At 37.4% G+C, this 20299-nt stretch overlaps 1 protein-coding gene across 1 annotated transcript in view; it reads right to left on the reverse strand.

Moving 5' to 3' along the window:
- Nucleotides 1–20299, reverse strand: part of LOC137281997 (F-box-like/WD repeat-containing protein TBL1XR1) — a 79399-nt gene that overhangs the window by 21490 nt on the left and 37610 nt on the right. Inside the window, exons 5-10 of the mRNA XM_067813756.1 lie at nt 11393–11525; nt 10779–10917; nt 10323–10386; nt 8348–8445; nt 6648–6708; nt 1076–1197 (exon numbers count right to left, since the gene is read on the reverse strand). Coding sequence (XP_067669857.1) covers nt 1076–1197; nt 6648–6708; nt 8348–8445; nt 10323–10386; nt 10779–10917; nt 11393–11525 — 617 coding nt within the window. The remainder of the gene's footprint in view (nt 1–1075; nt 1198–6647; nt 6709–8347; nt 8446–10322; nt 10387–10778; nt 10918–11392; nt 11526–20299) is intronic.

The following is a 20299-nucleotide window of genomic DNA, read 5'->3' on the forward strand; positions in this document are numbered from 1 at the left end:
TCGTTGGACGAACAGGAACGATAATGGCAATGGCGGTAAACAAACAACTCCACATGTATCGTGATGCCGAAGAAAATGTGCCATCCTTTTGACATATCCAACTATTTTATCTGGAATTAATTACACGGTGTGAATAGGTAAATGTTATTGTCTCTGCACAGAAATTACCAGATTTAGCGATTTTATTTTGATTTTGTTTGATAAACTTTGCAACATTCACAAAGTTGAAAGCCGTAGGTGACCCGAAAGGGCGTGGCCAAACTCGCTGTAAATATCAGTAGTAAGAATATTGAAATCGGTTTGCAAAAATTGGACAATCTATACGGCTCCTAATATAAAACGCATCCGGCTGTCAATCAAGCAGTTCAGTTAAATTCAATAAAATTTACTTTATTTATGTTTGTCTTGCAATTAATATCTGTACGTTTAAAATTATCTGAATATTTTTTTATAATAATGTTTATATTTGTATCTAGTATTAATGAGCTGAATATTTTTCAGTTGTTCCTTATTTAATTACACACCGACTGTTTGAAATCACCCACCCTCTTATCAGCGCCTTTTGCTGAAATTAATTAAGTCAGTATGAGGATTATGAAGTTGTCTGCAAGAAGCTCAATATTTAGTAGTTCATGCGATTGTCAAAATTAATCTTGATTCTTTGTAAGATTTACCTAAGATAAAAGAAGGGACTAATTAAACTTTAGAATTTACCCCAAAATATACAACAACAAAAAAACGAAAAAAGGGGGGAAAATTCTGAGACATATGTAAACAAGTGTTCCAGAAGAAAATCTATGAGTTGCCTAAGCATCTACGCAAGGGGAGATAACTCCCGTTGATTCCATTTTGATGGACAAGGTTTCTAACAAGTTTCAGGATATAGGACAATCAAGTGTTAGGGGGACGTACTTGTAATAATATTTTGTATTACATTTATAAGGTGACATGCATACAGAACATAATTTCCACTATACTCTGTATATAGTTATTAGGAGTTATATCCAAGGTAGTGAAACAGTCATACAAGTTCCACAGTGGTTTTGGGTGGATTAAGGGACGCTGGTGCACTTACTGTGTGTCCTTGGAATGTCTTGGTGGGTCTGTCAGAGCCAAGCCGACAGACATGAATGCACTGGTCTGTAGAACATGATGCGAAGCTGGTGTTGCTCTGCCAGTCTACATCTAATGCAGGAGCTGAAAGTAAACATACACATGTCCCATTGATCTCTAACGGATTTTCTAAACTGAAACAGTATATTGAAACTAACTGTTAAACAAAGGTATCCATAATCAAGTAATATGGCACAAACCTCACTGATCCTCAGGAACAAAAAGGACCTCGTATGGCAGTGACCATAAGACAAAAGCATTTTAGGTTTAATCTTTTCCTACAGATCAGTCTTGTTGACAAATCTGCTACTTAGGATCCACATCCATCTTGCCAAACAAGAGCACATACTTCGACAAATGAGCTCATCCATCTTCACAAGACAACATCCATCTTGACAAATAAGGGTACATCCATCTTGACAAGTAAGATCACATCCATCTCAACAAACAAGGCAACATCCATCATGACAAGACCACATCCATCTTGACAAACAAGACCACATCCATCAGGATAAAAATAGGCAACATCATCCATCCTAACACGAAGAGCACATCCATCTTGAGAACAAGATCACATCCATCTTGACAAACAAGGTCACACATACCCATTTTATTTTAGATTATTCAAAGATAAACTTTCACGTTTTGGGTGGTGTAAAGTATGAGCTGTCTCTTGTGACTATGTGATCCAAAGTTGCAAAACCGTTGTTTATACAGAACAGAATCATAGATGATCATATACATCACAAAATGCTTTTATCATTGTACTACTATTAATTTCTAGAGGCCAGGACCTGGTTGTATCAAACTTTAATGAAGCATTAATCTGCCACTAAGTGTTCATTAACTAATGCATCATTAAATAAAGTTGTATTAACGTTTTGATGATGTTGTGTTGTCATTACATTGTCATTAAATTAAAGAAGGTTCTGGGATATCATCGGAGCATCATTAATTCTTGGAAAAGTGGATGATGCGCCAGAGACTTATTTGAGCAGCACTGGATCTACCTAAATACAGCTAGAAACTTACACATAAATGTAGAATATTAAATTGCCTATCCTGTAGTGTAAACTCAAGTGCAATTACTGACAGATCAAACTGAGCGTGCTCTTATTTCGCGCCTACCATAAGACACTGCTATATGTTATCCCACATTTTGTTATGCATTAAAAACAGTAAATTTCTCTGCTTTTCATCATACACAGATAAAAGTGCTTTGCTCTATATTATGAATTTGGGCATTTTTATGGAAAGTGTGAATGAACAAATACAGTCTGATATCTGAACAACAAGTATCTATTAAATTAGTTTGTGTGCTAATGTATAACATTATACACTTGATCTAAAAAATGTGCTGAAATGGATTTTCTTCTGTCACGTTAACTGAAGAGGGAGAGGTCAATATAATAGGTGCATCACTCTGCTTTCCTTACTTTAAGTCACTTTAACCCATATCACTGTGAGAATTTGCTGTCAGTAACAACACTAACTTTATGTGGCGTTTGGTTCACATAATTATTGAAAACAATGATAGTCAAAACATCTATGACAAACATGCACCTGGCCATTGATTAAATAGGCCATTGGTCTGGTCTGTCAATAAAAGAGTATAAACATATTCATTGAACAAGACAATTTCTTTGAAAATGTGTGCATATTCATTCCACGAAATAATCAAATCATCTTAAAAAGTGAAAGAGTAATCCGGAGGACAAGGTGATTGTGCTATACTATTCAACCTTTCAAAGAAATTCCCAAATACTGGTAAACACATACAAGATGATCCATGACCTGACAAATGACCCCAATTTGCATACTTGGGAATGCCCCACAGAACGATCCACTTGAAACAAGAGGGAGACAGGCTGTCTGATAAATATCCAGAAGTTCATTTTCCCCCGTGCGTTTCACGCATGAATTGTTATAGCACACTCGATTTGGGAACAGGTACCATCCCAAAGAACTGAATCAACACAATATACTGAGCAAACATCTTTAGGACCACCGATCCATTTCACGAAGCAAATGACATTTTCCTGGGGTTTTTTTAACAAAATTGCTGAATATCTAAAATGCTTGTCAATGCCCCAATCATCTATTTGTCTTCGTTTCAACTAAAGGTTAGCGTGGAATATCAGTATCTTATGCCTGAAATTGCAGACTTATCAGAATGAATATGCGGTGTTGTTTTAATGGGTAATGTTGACTTTTCATCTGCTGAATATTAAATAGATAATAGCTACATATAGTTAATTGTGTTTCATTTAACTTTTTAATATGTTAAAAGTTATCTGTTACTGAATGGTGGTGGCTAAAGCAGAGTAGCAAGGGTGAAATGTTTTTATCCCATAATTTTGTTCCTATTTCTCTGTACGGACTGATTTTCGTCCATAATTCAGCTGGTGATCGACCGGGAATACATGTCTTGGAAATATATATTACCGGTTCAAGAGAAATGGTTAGTATTCAAACAATATTTCCAAATTTCTGTCATATTTTTATTATGGTCACCAAAATTGTGTACAGAAAACTGAAAATACCTTCTGACAATGATAAGTCAGTGAGAAATATCTTTGTACGCAAATTTGTCGGTTTGAGGATTACTCAGTACCAGACTCAGTAGATTTATCAGTGACTAAAAAATATAAAATACAGACAACTCACCAAAGATTACTCTTTTTTTATGACAAAGTATGGGAACAGTAAAATCCTGATATAGTATGCGTCAATTATTATACAAGACACAACAATGCTGGAAAATTTGGCGGACTTACTGATTTATGCTTTAATTATCACTCTTTGAATCAGTCTCGGTGTCTGAATCACTTGCAAGTCTTAAGTCAATCACTAGTGTTTCAATTTCCCTTTCTACTGTGATTTTGCGTCGCCAGTAACCATCTTCAATTGTTTTAACATGTTTACAACATTCCGACCATTCTTTTGCACCGATTGCAGACATCCTTTCATTTATGGCAACTCTTAAGGAACTTTTTGTGAACTGCAAGTTTTGTGAAGCGACATAATTTTTCACATTTGCCCAAATTAATTCAATCAGTTTTAGTTCTGCGTGGTATGGAGGGAGACGTAGTACATGATGACCATGTTGCTTCAACATCATGTCTACTCTGTAGACAGGGCCCGATTTGTTGGATTTTGCAAGAAACAATAGTTTGGCTTTAGGCATTTTCTCATCAAATGAGATATTGTGCTGTTGTAGCCACGCTTTTATTTCATCTTTTCTGTTGGCGGTTGTCAGACATTTGTCCACTTGCTTGCTATGATATGGTGCATTATCCATAACGATGACAGAGTGCAGTGGAAGGTTTGGGATCAACTTTTCCTGGAGCCATTTGGAAAAATTATCAAAGTTCATCTCGTCATGATAGTCTGCTGATTTGAGTTTGGAATCAAAAACAAGCAAAGCATATGGAACAAAACCATTTTCACCCCCTGCATGAACCACAATAAGCCGAGGTCCAGTGCCAGATGGAGGTTGAACCCCATTTATTACGACTTTACCCTTAAGTTGCCAACACTTTGGGACAATGTGGTGTATATGCAGCGATGTTTCATCGATAAAGATGAGTGTTCGATTTTCTTCTCTGTATTTCTTTATTGCATGACATGGATGGCATCATGCAGTACAGAACATTTGTGTGAGCTTTTAATATTCTAGTTCTTCCAACGACACTTTCTGTACTGAGCATACAAAAAACACACTGAGCCCATGTATTCGATGAATGGGCGAATTGATGTCTAAAAGACTGATAAAATGCTGCTCAGTATAAAGTCTGATGTTTTCTCTGTTTACATTTCTAGCAAAGAGCTGTGTTATGATCACAACACTCGTTTTCACCACCAGAGTGTTTCGTTTTCTTCTACCTAGTCATTTGGTTTTAGTCACTAAGACCATTTGGAATTTGACTCTAAACTGTATGAGGAATTCAGAGATCCTTTGTTACAACTGTTACTAATGAAATATCCATTATACAACAGACGTCCTATATGACCTGCCTTTAAACAAACTCTGTCCAATATGGCGGAAAACTCACTTTGTCATTCGTGTTTGTGTATTTTCCATAAAATCCTAACTGATTCTAGTTTTATCAACGTTTTAGAATTATTGAGATACATTTCTACAGTTTGTACAGCTGTACAAATATCTGCTTTAGTTCCGAGGTTTAGCCGTAAAAATGCCATTTTGACAGACAACAGAGATTAATGCTTACATGTTTAGTTCTGGGAATTGTGGGAAATATTTAGGCTAATCACTGAATTTAATGAAAATATTAACATTAGGACATAGAGGAATATTAGGAATATACACTAATAAGTGTTTGATACAAACATTTTCAATGATGCTATTAACTAATGATGCATTAAGGATTTATTGTATCATTAGGGTTTAATGCTGGCATTAGTTAATGACGCAATGATACAATCGGATCCATGGTTTCAAAGAAATGATTAAATATACAAGAGTCATCAGAAGATGACATATGCCCCTGGCCCCCACATGTTTGAAAGGACAAATAATCTGAGAGTTACTCACTGTTTCTTAAGACTAAGTTTGAATTGTTTCCATGGAATTCATGAAAATTATAAATGTCATATATCTGTAACCAGCAAAGTCACAATTTCAAGATCTGTATCATATATCTGCCAAGATCTGTTGACAGATATGAAATGGTTTTCGAGTTGTGCTCTGGGAACAAAGCCCACCATTCCACTTTGAGACTAAGTATGAAACGTTTCCATGGAACCGAGAAATAATACATCACAAAAACCTTTAAAAAACAAAAGGCACCATTCTGGGGTCTGCCACACATATCTAGAAAGTTTTACTAACAGATATTTAGCAGTTTTTGAGTTCTGATCCGGAAACGAAACACACCTTTTACTTTTTAGACTAGGTCAAAAACGTTTCCATGGCAAAACGAGAAAATAATAAAGCACAAGATCCTGTATACAGCAAAAGGCACCACTTCAGGTTCTGACTGATATATCTACCAAGTTTTGCAGAAAAATATTGAACGGTTTTTGAATTCTGCTCCAGAAATGAAGCCCATCCCTCCATTTTGAGACTAAGTCTGAAATGTTTCCATGAAAACCAAGAAAATAATAAATCACAAAAATCTGTGGAGAGCAATCTGTAAATAGCAAAAGACACAACCATAGGCTGAAATTACTATATCTATCAGGTTTGGTAAAAAAATATTGAAGAGTTATGCTCCGGAAACAAAATGATTATGGACGGATGGGGGACGGGTGAATGGACAGACGAGGCCTTATTAACCCCCGCATTAAATGCCATGGGGATAATAATGTGAATTTCTAGTCATTTTCACGCTGAAAGAGAATACAAAATTGAGATCTTTAGTGTGCACACTTTGTACCAATAGCGGCACCAATTTGTTCCTATGTTTACTAAACAACAACATACAACCATACCAGCTTGACTGACATCCCTAGTTTATGAAGAGTGGAAATATGAAAAACATACTCTTAGACAGCTTGAGTCTTGTTCTTACCTGAGTGAAACGCAAACTGCTGAGTGCTGTTCCCTGAACTGGCATCCCAGATTATCGTTGTCTGAAGAGTACAAGAACATGTTATACACATCACATCCGATAAATTTGATAGGAACAGCTTGATTAAACAGATATACTCATAGCAGACAATCTTTCAGGTGTGTATTTTCATACCACACAATTTTTCTTCCTGTGTTATGCCCACATATCTTTAAAAATCTATTTTCAAGACAGCCAATCTAAAGTTTAGAAACAATGTTTTCAAAATTATTCAATCACATTCTTTGGGAAATAACATAAAGTATGCAAAGGTCTTAAATCAAATAAGAAATTACGAAACTAAAAAAAATAAAATAAAAAATAACAAATAAAAAAAAGAAAGACGCAAATACCAAAAAAACTAAACAAGAAGATGACATATTGCCCCGGCCCCACATATTTGAAAGGACAAATCATCTGACAACTACTTGATGTTTTTTCTTGGATTAAGTTTGAATTGTTTCCATGAAAGTCATGAAAAGTATAAATGCCATATATCTGTAAACAGCAAAAGGCACCACTTCAAGATCTGTCTCATATATCTGGCAAGATCTGTTGAAAGATATGAAATGGTTTTCTCCGGAAACAAAGGCTATCCCTCCATTTTGAGACTAAGTCAGAATTTCTTCCATGGAAACCAGGAAAACTGAAAATGCCAAAACATTGTAATTAGCAAATGGCACCACTTTATGGTCTGCCCCAAATATCTGCTAAGTTTTGCTGTAAAATATTGAACGGTTTTCAAGTTGTGCTCCGCAAACGAAGCTCATCCATCCATTTTGAGACAAAGTCCGAAACGTTTCCATGGAAACCAAGAAAATAATAATAACAAAAACCTGTAAGTACCAAAAAGCACCACTTTAGGTTCTGACTGATGTATGTAACAAGTTTTGCAGAAAAATATAGAATGGTTTAAGAGTTCTGCTCCGGAAATGAAGCCCATCCCTCCATTTTGAGACTAAGTCTGAAATGTTTCCATTGAAACCGGGAAAATAATACATCACACAAACATGTAAAGAACAAAAGGCACCACTTTGGGATCTGCCACACATTTCTACCAAATTCTGCTGACAGATATTACAAAGTTTTTGAGATGTGAATATATCACAAAAACCTGTAAATAGCAAAAGGCACCACTTATCTACCAAAGTTTGCAGAAAAATATTGAATGGAATGAAAAAACAAAACAAAAAAAAAATAAATAAATAAAAATGCCAAAACTTTGTAAACAGCAAAAGGCACAAATATAGGTTGAGATTATTATATCTATCAAGTTTGGTCAACAAATATTGAACGGTTTCTGAGTTATGCTCCGGAAACAAAATGATAACGGACAGACGTGGAATTGACTTTAATCCCCCGCATCACATGCCGGGGGATAAAAACGTGAAAGTATAGGCCCTGTAAGGTGTTTTAGGAGAAGGTGTATGCCTTATGAGAAGGGATGACACAAGAAGGAATAGCCCCTGCAAGTGTTTACATGAGAAGGTATAGGCCTTGCAAGGGGTGACATGAGAAGGTATTTGCATCATAAATAGTCCCCTGAAACAGGTATTTCAAGAAAACAGCTCATTTATAGCCCCCTTTCACTGGTAGCCATGGATTTAGCTCCTTAATTGTAAAAATAGAACAGGGACCACTTGAAGAGGCTTGTCACTCACCTTGTCTACACCTGCACTTAAAATATAATTCCCTCGCTTGTTCCACTTGAGAGCGAAAATAGGTCCTTTATGCTGCCCTAATGTGTTTACTAAACGACCTGTAATGCAACCAATTAAAGCTGACAAATCCTGAAAACAATGATGATTTTTTTTTTATCTGAACCAAATGTAGTGATGCAAAGATGACTCTGGATAGTCTGCAAATGGGAATATATACTACAAACAAAAATGATGGGAACACCTTAAAATATGAAAGTCCTATATAAACTTAAAGGTGGTGATGTCATTTATACACTAAGGTAAATGTAACATTTGTGTGCCCATGGGGCACTTGAAAAGGGATGTTGGAACATGCAGTGAAGCAAGCAATTTAATATTCATTGAGTTTGAGTGAAACGCAACATTGTCAAATGCATCACCACCATGTTGTTATTCAAACACAACAGCCTATAGTCTGTTTGCAGTGAAAACATACTGATAAATTTCACTTTAAACAAAAAGTGAATCAACGTGAAATTAAGATTGCGAATTCTCATAATTTAACCTTGCCAAATGGACACATAAATCTGAGAATATTATTCAACTTACCAAAAAACTTGTTTAACAAATAATTATAGTTTTAAATCTCCCTTTTTGGTTTGTATTACATGGGGGTATGTTCATTGACTCTTTCATCAACAGTCAACCAGAGGCTTTCACTGCCACGACGCCAAGTTCCCAGGTGACTCTAGGGTCATACATGAAGCCTATGTTTATCAAGGAAACTGTCTGCTTGTAAAGCATTATTCCTACTACATATCATCCACTGTGTCACAACTCTAATCCTACTGCTTATGAATATGAATTTATTCTATCATATAATTCAAATGATAAAACAACTTAAAAGTTTATTTCTACTGAAAATGCAAGTTTACACATCTATAATACAAATGTGGAAATGTTTTTCATTTGTAATATGTCATAATATCCCTTTACCTTTTTCTTCTATTTTTCATATTTATGTAAATCAGAAGATTATTTAAAACAAAAATTCTTAAATATGTATGGTCGCCTGGTTTCTGATGACACTTATTTGTTGCGTTCTGCAGTAAGGACTACGATTGGTCAAAACCATCCACGTTACCTTAGGCAGCCAATCACATTACAGCAATGGAATTACATGATCGCTTGTGTAAAAGATGGAAATAATAAGTTCTGATCTATATTTGACAACCTTCATGAGTACCGTTGTTGACTTTATTATTCAGTATTCAGTTTGTTTAACTATTTTCTGGAAACATAGTTACTTCTCTCTTGGACAACTTTCATGATGACCCGTGGCTGAAGCATGTGTCCGAGAATGGTTTTTTTTCAAAAACATTTTAAAAAAATAGTACAATTCTTATCCAGTTGACTTACAATCATCTGAAATTTAATAAGTGTTTTCAGACATTGGGAAAAGTGACAGATTTGATAGAAGAATACGTCAGTTGGGTTCCGAAAATTATATATCATTTTGATGCAATTACTGGGGATTCAAGTGTTGGCTGTATTTTTTCTGGCCTACAGGGTTGAATGGGTTCAATGAAATGTTGAAAACAATTTGTGTTGGCCAAAGTAACACTCACCACTACCACACATGCATTACTTTCATTGTCCCAAATACTGCACTTACACCCTTGTAATAGTGATGTGAAACTATGGTTGTTTGCTATAAGCCTTTATCCTAAGTTGGACACAATTTTCCGATTTACACGTTGATTTGGAAACAACTGTTTTGGAAGCATGTTTGATGAAGCTGATATGATATAGCTGATATGATGTAGCTGATACGATATAGCTGATATGATATAGCCCATGTACTTTCACATGCCACTGTATATCTCAAACTATATTGAGAAAATGAGTCCTAATGTTTCCATTTCTAGAAATAACTGCTAGACTTTCACAAATCAAAATGTCAATCCAACAGTTGGACAACTCCTGGCCAACTTACCATCTGTACTCCATATTCTGGCATACCCATCATATGACCCTGTAGCGAGTAATGTACCATCACACTGAAACATGAACAAATACACGAGTAATGTACCATAACGCTGAAACATGAACAAATGCACAAGTAATGCAGCCACTACAAAACAAAAAATCATCAATTCAACAAAGAAACATTGAAATATCTCATGTGATGTAAAGAGAAAAATGGCTTCACCATAAGATTTTCTTTCTTATTCCAGTGTCCTTTTCGACAACACAAATTAGCAGCATTTCATCTTTTGTTGCATAGTGGACATTTTCCCTTGTTTGTGACAGAGACTATTACTAGTTCACTCATTGTGAGTTCGTGAGCTGATTTTTTTTTCACTTCTGAGCAAGATCGAAGAGTTGTTTCCCTTGGTGACTAATACAGAGCAGCACATGCTGACAGCCTGTTGTCAGGAGCCATACTAACATTCCAGTCCAGAGACGTGACATCCTTATTACTGGGGACCTCAGTACCCCCCTTCTGTATACAGTGTCTCAGCACCAGCTGGTTGGCATTGCTGCTGTTGTCATTCATGTTCCAGATGCGAGCTGTTGAGTCTCCAGACCTGCACAAACCAAATATATTTCACAAAATACTGACTAAAGCAGCACTGCCATGCATGTTTTGAATGTAACATGTTATATTTGGGATTACACTTTCTCAGTAAAAAACAGACACTAGTACCTTTGTTGGGTCGAGTCTGATCTAGAATTCGAACCACACTGTCATGATTAGGCACCAAATACATCGTCCATACAGAGGCTTCCACAAAATGGTAAAACAACTGGTAGAGTAAATCACAGACTTTGTGTAACCCCTGATAAGTGTAATTTGATGTCTCCCTTGCCTAAAGCTGTGAATACACAATGACATTTAGGAAGGGGTCACAAGTAACATGTTATATTTGGGATTACACTCTGTGTGATGATCCATGTTAGAATTGGTCTTCAGGAACCCATGTTCGTACTATCAACAGGATTGGGTGACTGAATTAACTTACTGCTTTGTTTGTCATTAGTCAGTGCCATCAGTCAACTTACCCTGAAGCCAAGAGATCATTGGTTGGGTTCCAGGCACAGATGAACACCTCAGACTCATGGCCGCGAAGCACTGTGGCTCGGTTGCCTGGTATCTCCACAGCTCCATCAACCTCCATTGTGTCTGTGTGGTTTGCTGAAAACAGATTGAACTGAATCAGTAGTAGAAATTAACCGTCTAACCAAGCCATCCATATAGCATCACACTGTTTAAAAAAAAACAACAGATATCAGGACACCCTCACTATCACGTGTGTCACAATTAGTTGATGTCGACATCTTACATCATAGACAAAGCTGCAGAGCATAACAATAACATCTGTATTGGTTCTCTCACCAATAGCGGCAACAGGGATACATAGCAAAGGTGAGTGGGCGAGAGTTCATATTTATTGCCACACTGGCAATATATCAGCCAGATCATGGCAGGCATGCCTAAAAGGTGAGCCTAATAGCGTAACCAGCAAAGATAAATTAAGTTTTAGGGAGGGGCACCTGCAGCTGGTCGACAATTCAAGATTAACATGCATAGTACTGCTGGAAATTGTCCTCTAGAACCACAATCGATCAATGATTATTGATGTCTTCTATGGATCCATTATTGATAAATGATCTACTACAAGTATGGATTTATGAACACAAGACCAGCTGATGGGATGACTGCTACACGACTGCTTGTAACAAAGGTATGTCATATGCCAAGAGATCGTCACCTATTCTTCCTTAGAAACAGGATTCTGACACTTTGACAAAAAGATATTGAAAATCATGTAGTATTTGACAAGTAATATGGATTTAGATCACTATTTTCACTGTTAAAAATGATACAATCAATATGTCAATTATTTGTGTGTGTGAAAATTGAGAAATGCTGAAGTCACTGATATACATGTTTAATTTAATACAGAAATCTGAATAGAACGGCTATACATCTATGAGAAGATGTGGCAAATATCATAAAGCTATCCATTTCCAACCTTGTTCGTGAATTCAAAGATAATTAAGCCTTTCACAAATACAAAATGTTTTCTCAAAGAAAACGAGTGGGAAAGCAGGTATTTTGTTGACAGCCTGACCAGTCAATCAAATTGCTTGTTATATGTTATATCACGTGTCATATTCTCCTGAGCATTCGTTGTTTTCATAACATACTACATTTACATTAATCAGTGCTTGTAATTGGCATTAATCAAGCATGTAATTGAACATGGGCCTCGCTTCACAAAACTCTCGTAAGGTTTAGTTCTCGTAACTTTACTCATAGCACTTGCAAATCTTATGTTACAGTAAATCAGGATAAAAAAAAACAAACAAAAAATAACGAGAAAAGTTACGAGATCATAGAGTTACCAGAGTTTTGTGACATCGACCCATGCACAAGAAGACAAGAGTTATCAGAAGATGACCTATCCTCCCAGCCCCAACATATTTGAAAGAACAAATCATCTGACAGTTACTTGACCTTTGTTTTGGTCTAAGTTTGAATCTTTTCCATGGAAATGATGAAAAACATAAATGCCATAAATCTGTAAACAGAAAAAGGCACCAATTCAAGTTCTGTCTCATACTCTGCCAAGCTCTGTTGAAATGGTTTCAAAGTTGTGCTTCAGAATCAAAGCTAAAGTCTTAATTGTTTTCATGGAAACCAAGAAAACCAAAACTGCGAAAAATCTGTAAACAGCAAAAGGCACCACTTTGGGGTTTAGTTCACATATGTGCCAAGTTTTGCAGAAAGATGTTACAAAGTTTTCAAGTTGTGCTCCGGAAATGGAGCCCATCACGATATTTTGAGATAAAGTCCGAATCGTTTCCATGTAAACCCAGAAAATGATAAATCACAAAATCTGTAAATAGCAAAAGGCAGCACTTTTGCTGACAAATATTGAGAAGTTTTCAAGGTTTGCTCCGGAAACGAAACACACCTCTCACTTTTGAGACTAAGTCTGAATCATTTCCATGGAAAACGAGAAAATAATAAATCACAAAATGAGTGAGTTAATATTTAACGTCATATTAGCAATATTGCAGCCATATCATGATGAGAACGATTAATTATAAAAATACAAATGAATTAATAGCACATACCTTGTAAAAACCTGTCAACGAAGGACTGTAAAACTAACTAGAATATCACAGAGTAGAATGTAAAACAAGTGATAAGACCTAAAACAATGTATCTATAGAGGACAATATAATATATAAATGAGCTATGGTACATTTACATTTTACAGTACTTCAACTCCCTTACTAACAATTTGAGTTACTAATCTTCCAATCATAAAATATTTATCTATTTACAATTCATTTAACAAATCTAAGTCCTTTAAAAATGCAATAATTAAACGAGGACTTATAGGGCTAAAAAGATCCTTCATAGTACATGAATTAAAATACTGATCCCTTGTGATGGAATACTCAACACAGTCAAGCAGACTACGCTTGACTGTGATTCTTTCATCACAAGGGAAACAAAATGGAGGATCCTCACCTTTAAGCAAATATTTATGAGTATATCTTGTATGGCCAATGTGAAATCATTGCATGATGACCTTTTCAAATCTGTACTGACAACCAAAGTAGGTTTAACCAATATAGGGATTTATATCATGTAATTTATTAATACCTACTTGAGTGTCCCACTTCAGCATCAGATCACGAATGTCAGGTCTGACGAGTTTTATATTCAGTTTATGGAATAATAAATCACAAAAACCTTAAATAGCAAAAGGCACCAATATAGGTTCTGACTGATATATCTACCAAGTTTTGTAAAAACATATTGAACCGTTTTTGAGTTATGCCCCGGAAACGAAGCCCACTCCACCATTAACCTCAGACCAAAACGTTTCATGGAAAAATAAAAAAAAAATAATAAAAATGCCAAAAATTTGTAAACAGCTTAAGGTACAACCATGGGTTAAGATTATTATACCTATCAATTTTGGTCTAAAAATATTGATCGGTTTTTGAGTTATGCTCTGGAAACAAAATGATTATGGACAGACGGTTGGATAGACAGACGAAGCGTCGACTATATTCCCCTGGCATTACATGTCAGGGTATAAAGTAAAAATACCAAAAATCTGTAAATAGCAAAAGGCACAACCATAGGTTCAGATTATTACATCTTCCAATTTTGGTCTAAAAATAGTGAACGGTTTTTTGAAAGAAAATGATTACAGACGGACAGACAGACAGACAGACAGACAGACAGACAGACAGACAGACGAGATGTCAACTATAGACATTACATGCCAGGACGATCAGTCAGTAAACTTTGTCTCTGTATTTTTCGTTACACTCCACTACTGAGTTAAACAAAACCTAGGAGGTCGTGCCAGGTAACCTTTGACTGTCTAATCAAACGCGAGAAGGCTGAATGGATTTTACCAATCAGATGACGACTACTGTTTAGGGTTTGGTGGGACTTCGCTAGTCACTGACACTGATCCATCAGTAAAGGCAAATCTGCATAAAACACAAGTATTTGACCTGCAAAATATATTTTGGGCTTTCTGATGACATGGTTACCATTAGCTAATATTTCCGCGAGCTGACATTCTTGAATATTGACAAAAACTCTATTTTTAGCGACTAATTAATCACTGTTGACAGTATTGTAGCATGCTCCATGTGCTGTACCTGGTAGCGATCGTATGGAAAACAGCATTCAGAATCATTCGGGTGCAAACCTCTCCTAGGTAAATGTTCAAAAGGTATGTGCAGATGTCCACTTTTGCAAATTTGGTAAGCTGTGTTATGATTGGTCAATCTCAAAAGTTACCTGATGCGAAGTCCAACTTGGTTTTGTTAGACTCATTAGTGGAGTGTACCGAAAAGTACTAAGACTAAGTTTGCTTAGACTGCCGGGGGGATAAAAATGACTGCTCCCTTGACAAGCTATAAACAGACTTGATTTCCTGTATCATGGCTGCAATTGCGAGTCTATTTTTGAAGGTAATATACGGTGTTATTGACTGGAAACTTTTTCAATCAGTTATCAAAGTTTGATTGTCAAAAGATCAATAAACTGCTTATTTGAACAATCAATGCAGCACTAATAATGGAACATAAACAGGTTAATGGCCATTGTTTGATACATCTCCAAGTGACTACTACAATGATATTTTGCATACAGCATAATTTGAGCACTAACTACCACAGTTGCCACTGAACATATTCCAGCAGACAGGAGCCATCTGAGCAGGTCAATGAACATGTTCCAGCAGACTGCGGTCATCTGAGCAGGTCAATGAACATGTTCCAGCAAACTGCGGTCATCTGAGCAGGTCAATGAACATGTTCCAGCAGGCAGGAGCCTAGCCTTCAGCAATCAGAAGCAATCTCAGCAGGTCACTGATTGTTCCAGCATGTCAATCTGAGTATGTCACAGGAACATGTTCCAGCAGGTTGCGGTCATCTGAGCATGCCACTGAGCATATTCCAGCAGACAGGAGCCATCAGAGCAGGTCAATGAATATGTTCTAGCAGGCAGGAGCCATCTGAGCAGGTCAATGAATATGTTCCAGCAGGCAGGAACCATCTGAGCATGTCACTGAACATGTTCCAGCAAGCTGCAGTCATCTGAGCATGCCACTGAACATATTCCAGCAGACAGGAGCCATCAGTGCAGGTCAATGAATATTTTCCAGCAGGCAGGAGCCATCTGAGCAGGTCAATGAATATGTTCCAGCTGGCAGCAGCCTACCCTTCAGCAATGAATGTTCTGAATGTTCCAGCACGTCACCTAAAATGTTCCAACAGGCAGGCACCATCAGAGCATGTCAATGAACATAATCCAGCAGGCAGGAACCTAGCCTTCAGCAATCAGAAGCAATCTCAGCAGGTCACTGATTGTTCCAGCATGTCAATCTGAGTATGTCACAGGAACATGTTCCAGCAGGTTGCGGTCATCTGAGCATGCCACTGAGCATATTCCAGCAGACAGGAGCCATCTGAGCAGGTCAATGAATATGTTCCAGCAGGCAGGAACCATCTGAGCATGTCACTGAACATGTTCCAGCAAGCTGCAGTCATCTGAGCATGCCACTGAACATATTCCAGCAGACAGGAGCCATCAGTGCAGGTCAATGAATATTTTCCAGCAGGCAGGAGCCATCTGAGCAGGTCAATGAATATGTTCCAGCTGGCAGCAGCCTACCCTTCAGCAATGAATGTTCTGAATGTTCCAGCACGTCACCTAAAATGTTCCAACAGGCAGGCACCATCAGAGCATGTCAATGAACATATTCCAGCAGGCAGGAACCTAGCCTTCAGCAATCAGAAGCAATCTCAGCAGGTCACTGATTGTTCCAGCATGTCAATCTGAGTATGTCACAGGAACATGTTCCAGCAGGTTGCGGTCATCTGAGCATGCCACTGAGCATATTCCAGCAGACAGGAGCCATCTGAGCATGTTAATGAATATGTTCCAGCAGGCAGGAACCATCTGAGCATGTCACTGAACATGTTCCAGCAAGCTGCAGTCATCTGAGCATGCCACTGAACATATTCCAGCAGGCAGGAGCCATCTGAGCAGGTCAATGAATATGTTCCAGCTGGCAGCAGCCTACCCTTCAGCAATGAATGTTCTGAATGTTCCAGCACGTCACCTAAAATGTTCCAACAGGCAGGCACCATCAGAGCATGTCAATGAACATAATCCAGCAGGCAGGAACCTAGCCTTCAGCAATCAGAAGCAATCTCAGCAGGTCACTGATTGTTCCAGCATGTCAATCTGAGTATGTCACAGGAACATGTTCCAGCAGGTTGCGGTCATCTGAGCATGCCACTGAGCATATTCCAGCAGACAGGAGCCATCTGAGCATGTTAATGAATATGTTCCAGCAGGCAGGAACCATCTGAGCATGTCACTGAACATGTTCCAGCAAGCTGCAGTCATCTGAGCATGCCACTGAACATATTCCAGCAGACAGGAGCCATCAGTGCAGGTCAATGAATATTTTCCAGCAGGCAGGAGCCATCTGAGCAGGTCAATGAATATGTTCCAGCTGGCAGCAGCCTACCCTTCAGCAATGAATGTTCTGAATGTTCCAGCACGTCACCTAAAATGTTCCAACAGGCAGGCACCATCAGAGCATGTCAATGAACATATTCCAGCAGGCAGGAACCATCAGAGCATGCCACTGAACATAATTCCAGCAGGCATGAGTCATCAGAGCAGGTCAATGAACATGTTCCAGCAGACAGGAGCCATCTTAGCATGTCACTGAACATTTTCCAGCAGACAGAAGCCAGAAGGCAGGTATTGAAATCAGCTTCGCTAATATTACTAAAGTTGTGACGATACACCCATGCCACGATACGATACGTATCACGATACTGGTAGTCTAATACATATGATACATATCACGATATTTTGTCCTTGTATACAGAAAAATAAAAGTACTGGAAATAATGTGCTGTTATGTTATCATTTCAGGGGAGGTATTCTTCTCCCAAGAAAAATAAAAACACGGCATCATGAAAGACATTTTATTTAAAATGTTTAGCATGTGTCAGTAAAATAGTGTTTTCCCCAAAAAATGGAACAGTAGGGATAAACATTGTCACAACTGGCTTTTTTGCTCAGATAACAAAATAAATTTGTGAAAATTATCTCAGTTGGAGCATGTCCATGGCAATATTTTCCACAAAAATCTAAATAGAAGGGGAGACAGTGTTTTCGTAGACTGCTAAGTATGTAAGTATCGTGTTGAATCGATACACGACAATCGTATCGATGTATCGTATCGTGCAGCTCTTGAATCGTGATAACTTGCATATCGATTAATCGTCACAACTCTAAATATTACGTTTGTTACTTGCAATGATTCCAGTTTAAATATGTCATTAAATTTGATGTACAGAAGGTACATGAAGTCCGAAAACGTATTTCATCGTTGAAAATACGTGTTTGTCTATATATCCGAATTTTAATGCATTTTACTCAAATTTTGAAGGAGTTCTAGTCGAATCGCATTGGTGTAGTTTGAAGTTAAAAATTGTAGAGCATTCATTTAATCGTGGAGGTTGGCATCTCTGTTAATGGGACAACTCACCCTCCTGTAGATACAACACATTGGTGTGCCTGACAGTGCACAACCCATTGTTCCTTTAGATACAACACAATGGTGTGCCTGACTGCATCTGGGACAACCCATTGTTCCTTTAGATACAACACAATGGTGTGTCTGACTGTGCATCTGGGACAACCGATCCTTCCTTTAGTTACAACACAATGGTGTGCCTGACAGTGCATCTGGGACAACCCATCCTTCCATTAGATACAACACAATGGTGTGTACTGATGGTGTATCTGGGACAACCCATCCTTCCTGTAGATACAACACAATAGTGTGCCTGACGGTGCATCTGGGACAACTCATCCTTCCTTTAGATACAACATAATGGTGTGTACTGATGGTGTATCTGGGACAACCCATCTTTCCTGTAGATACAACACAATGGTGTGTACTGATGGTGTATCTGGGACAACCCATCCTTTCTGCAGAAACAACACAGTTATGCAGAACTAGATAACCCACTGCGTTACGTACTTGCTTGCGTTCATAGCAACTGGGGATCCTAATTTTCCTTTGAATAAACAAAGAAATTGTACCCACCTCACACAAACTCACCTCTTAATTGGATATATTGCCAAATTCCATTACTTATAAAAACAAGAGTCATCAGAAGATGACATATCCCCCTGACAAAAGGCACCACTTTGGGGTCTGCCACACATATCTACCAACCTTAGCTGACAGATATTAAGAAGTTTTTGAGTTCTGACTAAATCCCAAACATTTCCATGGAAACCAAGAAAATAATTAATCTCAAAAACCTGTAAATAGCAAAAGGTACCACATTAGGTTCTGATTGATACATCTACCAAGTCTTGCAGATAAGTATTGAACGATTTTTGAGTTCTGCTCCGGAAAGGAAACCCACGCCATCATTAGACTAACACCAAAAGGTTCCATGGAAAAACAAAAAAAAATTAAAAATGCCAAAAATCTGTAAATAGCAAAAGGCACAACTATAGGTTGAGATTATTATATCTATCAAGTTTGGTCTAAAAATATTGAACGGTTTTTGAGTTATGCTCCGGAAACAAAGTGATTATATACAGACGGACAGACGAGGCGTCAACTATAAAAAGAAAGGCTTATGTGTTTGTAATTGTATTTGATCTGTAACATGAAAAACAACTAGAAAAAGAACAAGTTGTGGGGTTTTTTTGAGCATTTTGTGTGCTGAAAAAAAACCCTCTCAATAAACCTTAGTTACTTTATCTATTTGGAGTGTACGTTTGTAATATCAAATTTATAGGGTATTTACAGAAATTTGAGTGTACCTGCCCAAAGAGACAGGCAGGAGTTGAGTTATCATGTACATATTCGCATAATTTAAGCAGGTTATCTGTACCTCTAATGGTGTCTACTGACTATTTACCTAGAACATTTTCAAGAAAGTCACAGATGGATGAATGCATCCCATATAATGAACTACTCTCTACTAAATTATGTGTTTCAGGGTGAGTGAATGAGGGAGTGAGTGAATATTTATCATCACATCGGCAATATTTTAGCCATATCGTGACAAGAACACATTTAACATTGAAACAGAACATGTGCATGCTATATGAACCTGTTGTCAAAGGACTGTTTCATGCACATTACATGAAACGCCGAGAACAGGTTGGTTTTGGCTAAATAAACGCTCATCACGTTCCGTAGGTGCATTTGTTTCAACAACCGTGTTTACCTCCGTGTAATAAAATCAATAGTAGCCATTTGAAACTATGATTGTTTGTTAAACAGCTTTCACCCTAGGGTGAATAAAATTCTGAGATTTAAATGCTCAGTTGGTAAAATTATGAAGATTTGCAATCTTACTTTCACTTCA

This window comes from Haliotis asinina, chromosome 4 (assembly GCF_037392515.1).
Source record: "Haliotis asinina isolate JCU_RB_2024 chromosome 4, JCU_Hal_asi_v2, whole genome shotgun sequence".
NCBI lineage: Eukaryota > Metazoa > Mollusca > Gastropoda > Lepetellida > Haliotidae > Haliotis > Haliotis asinina.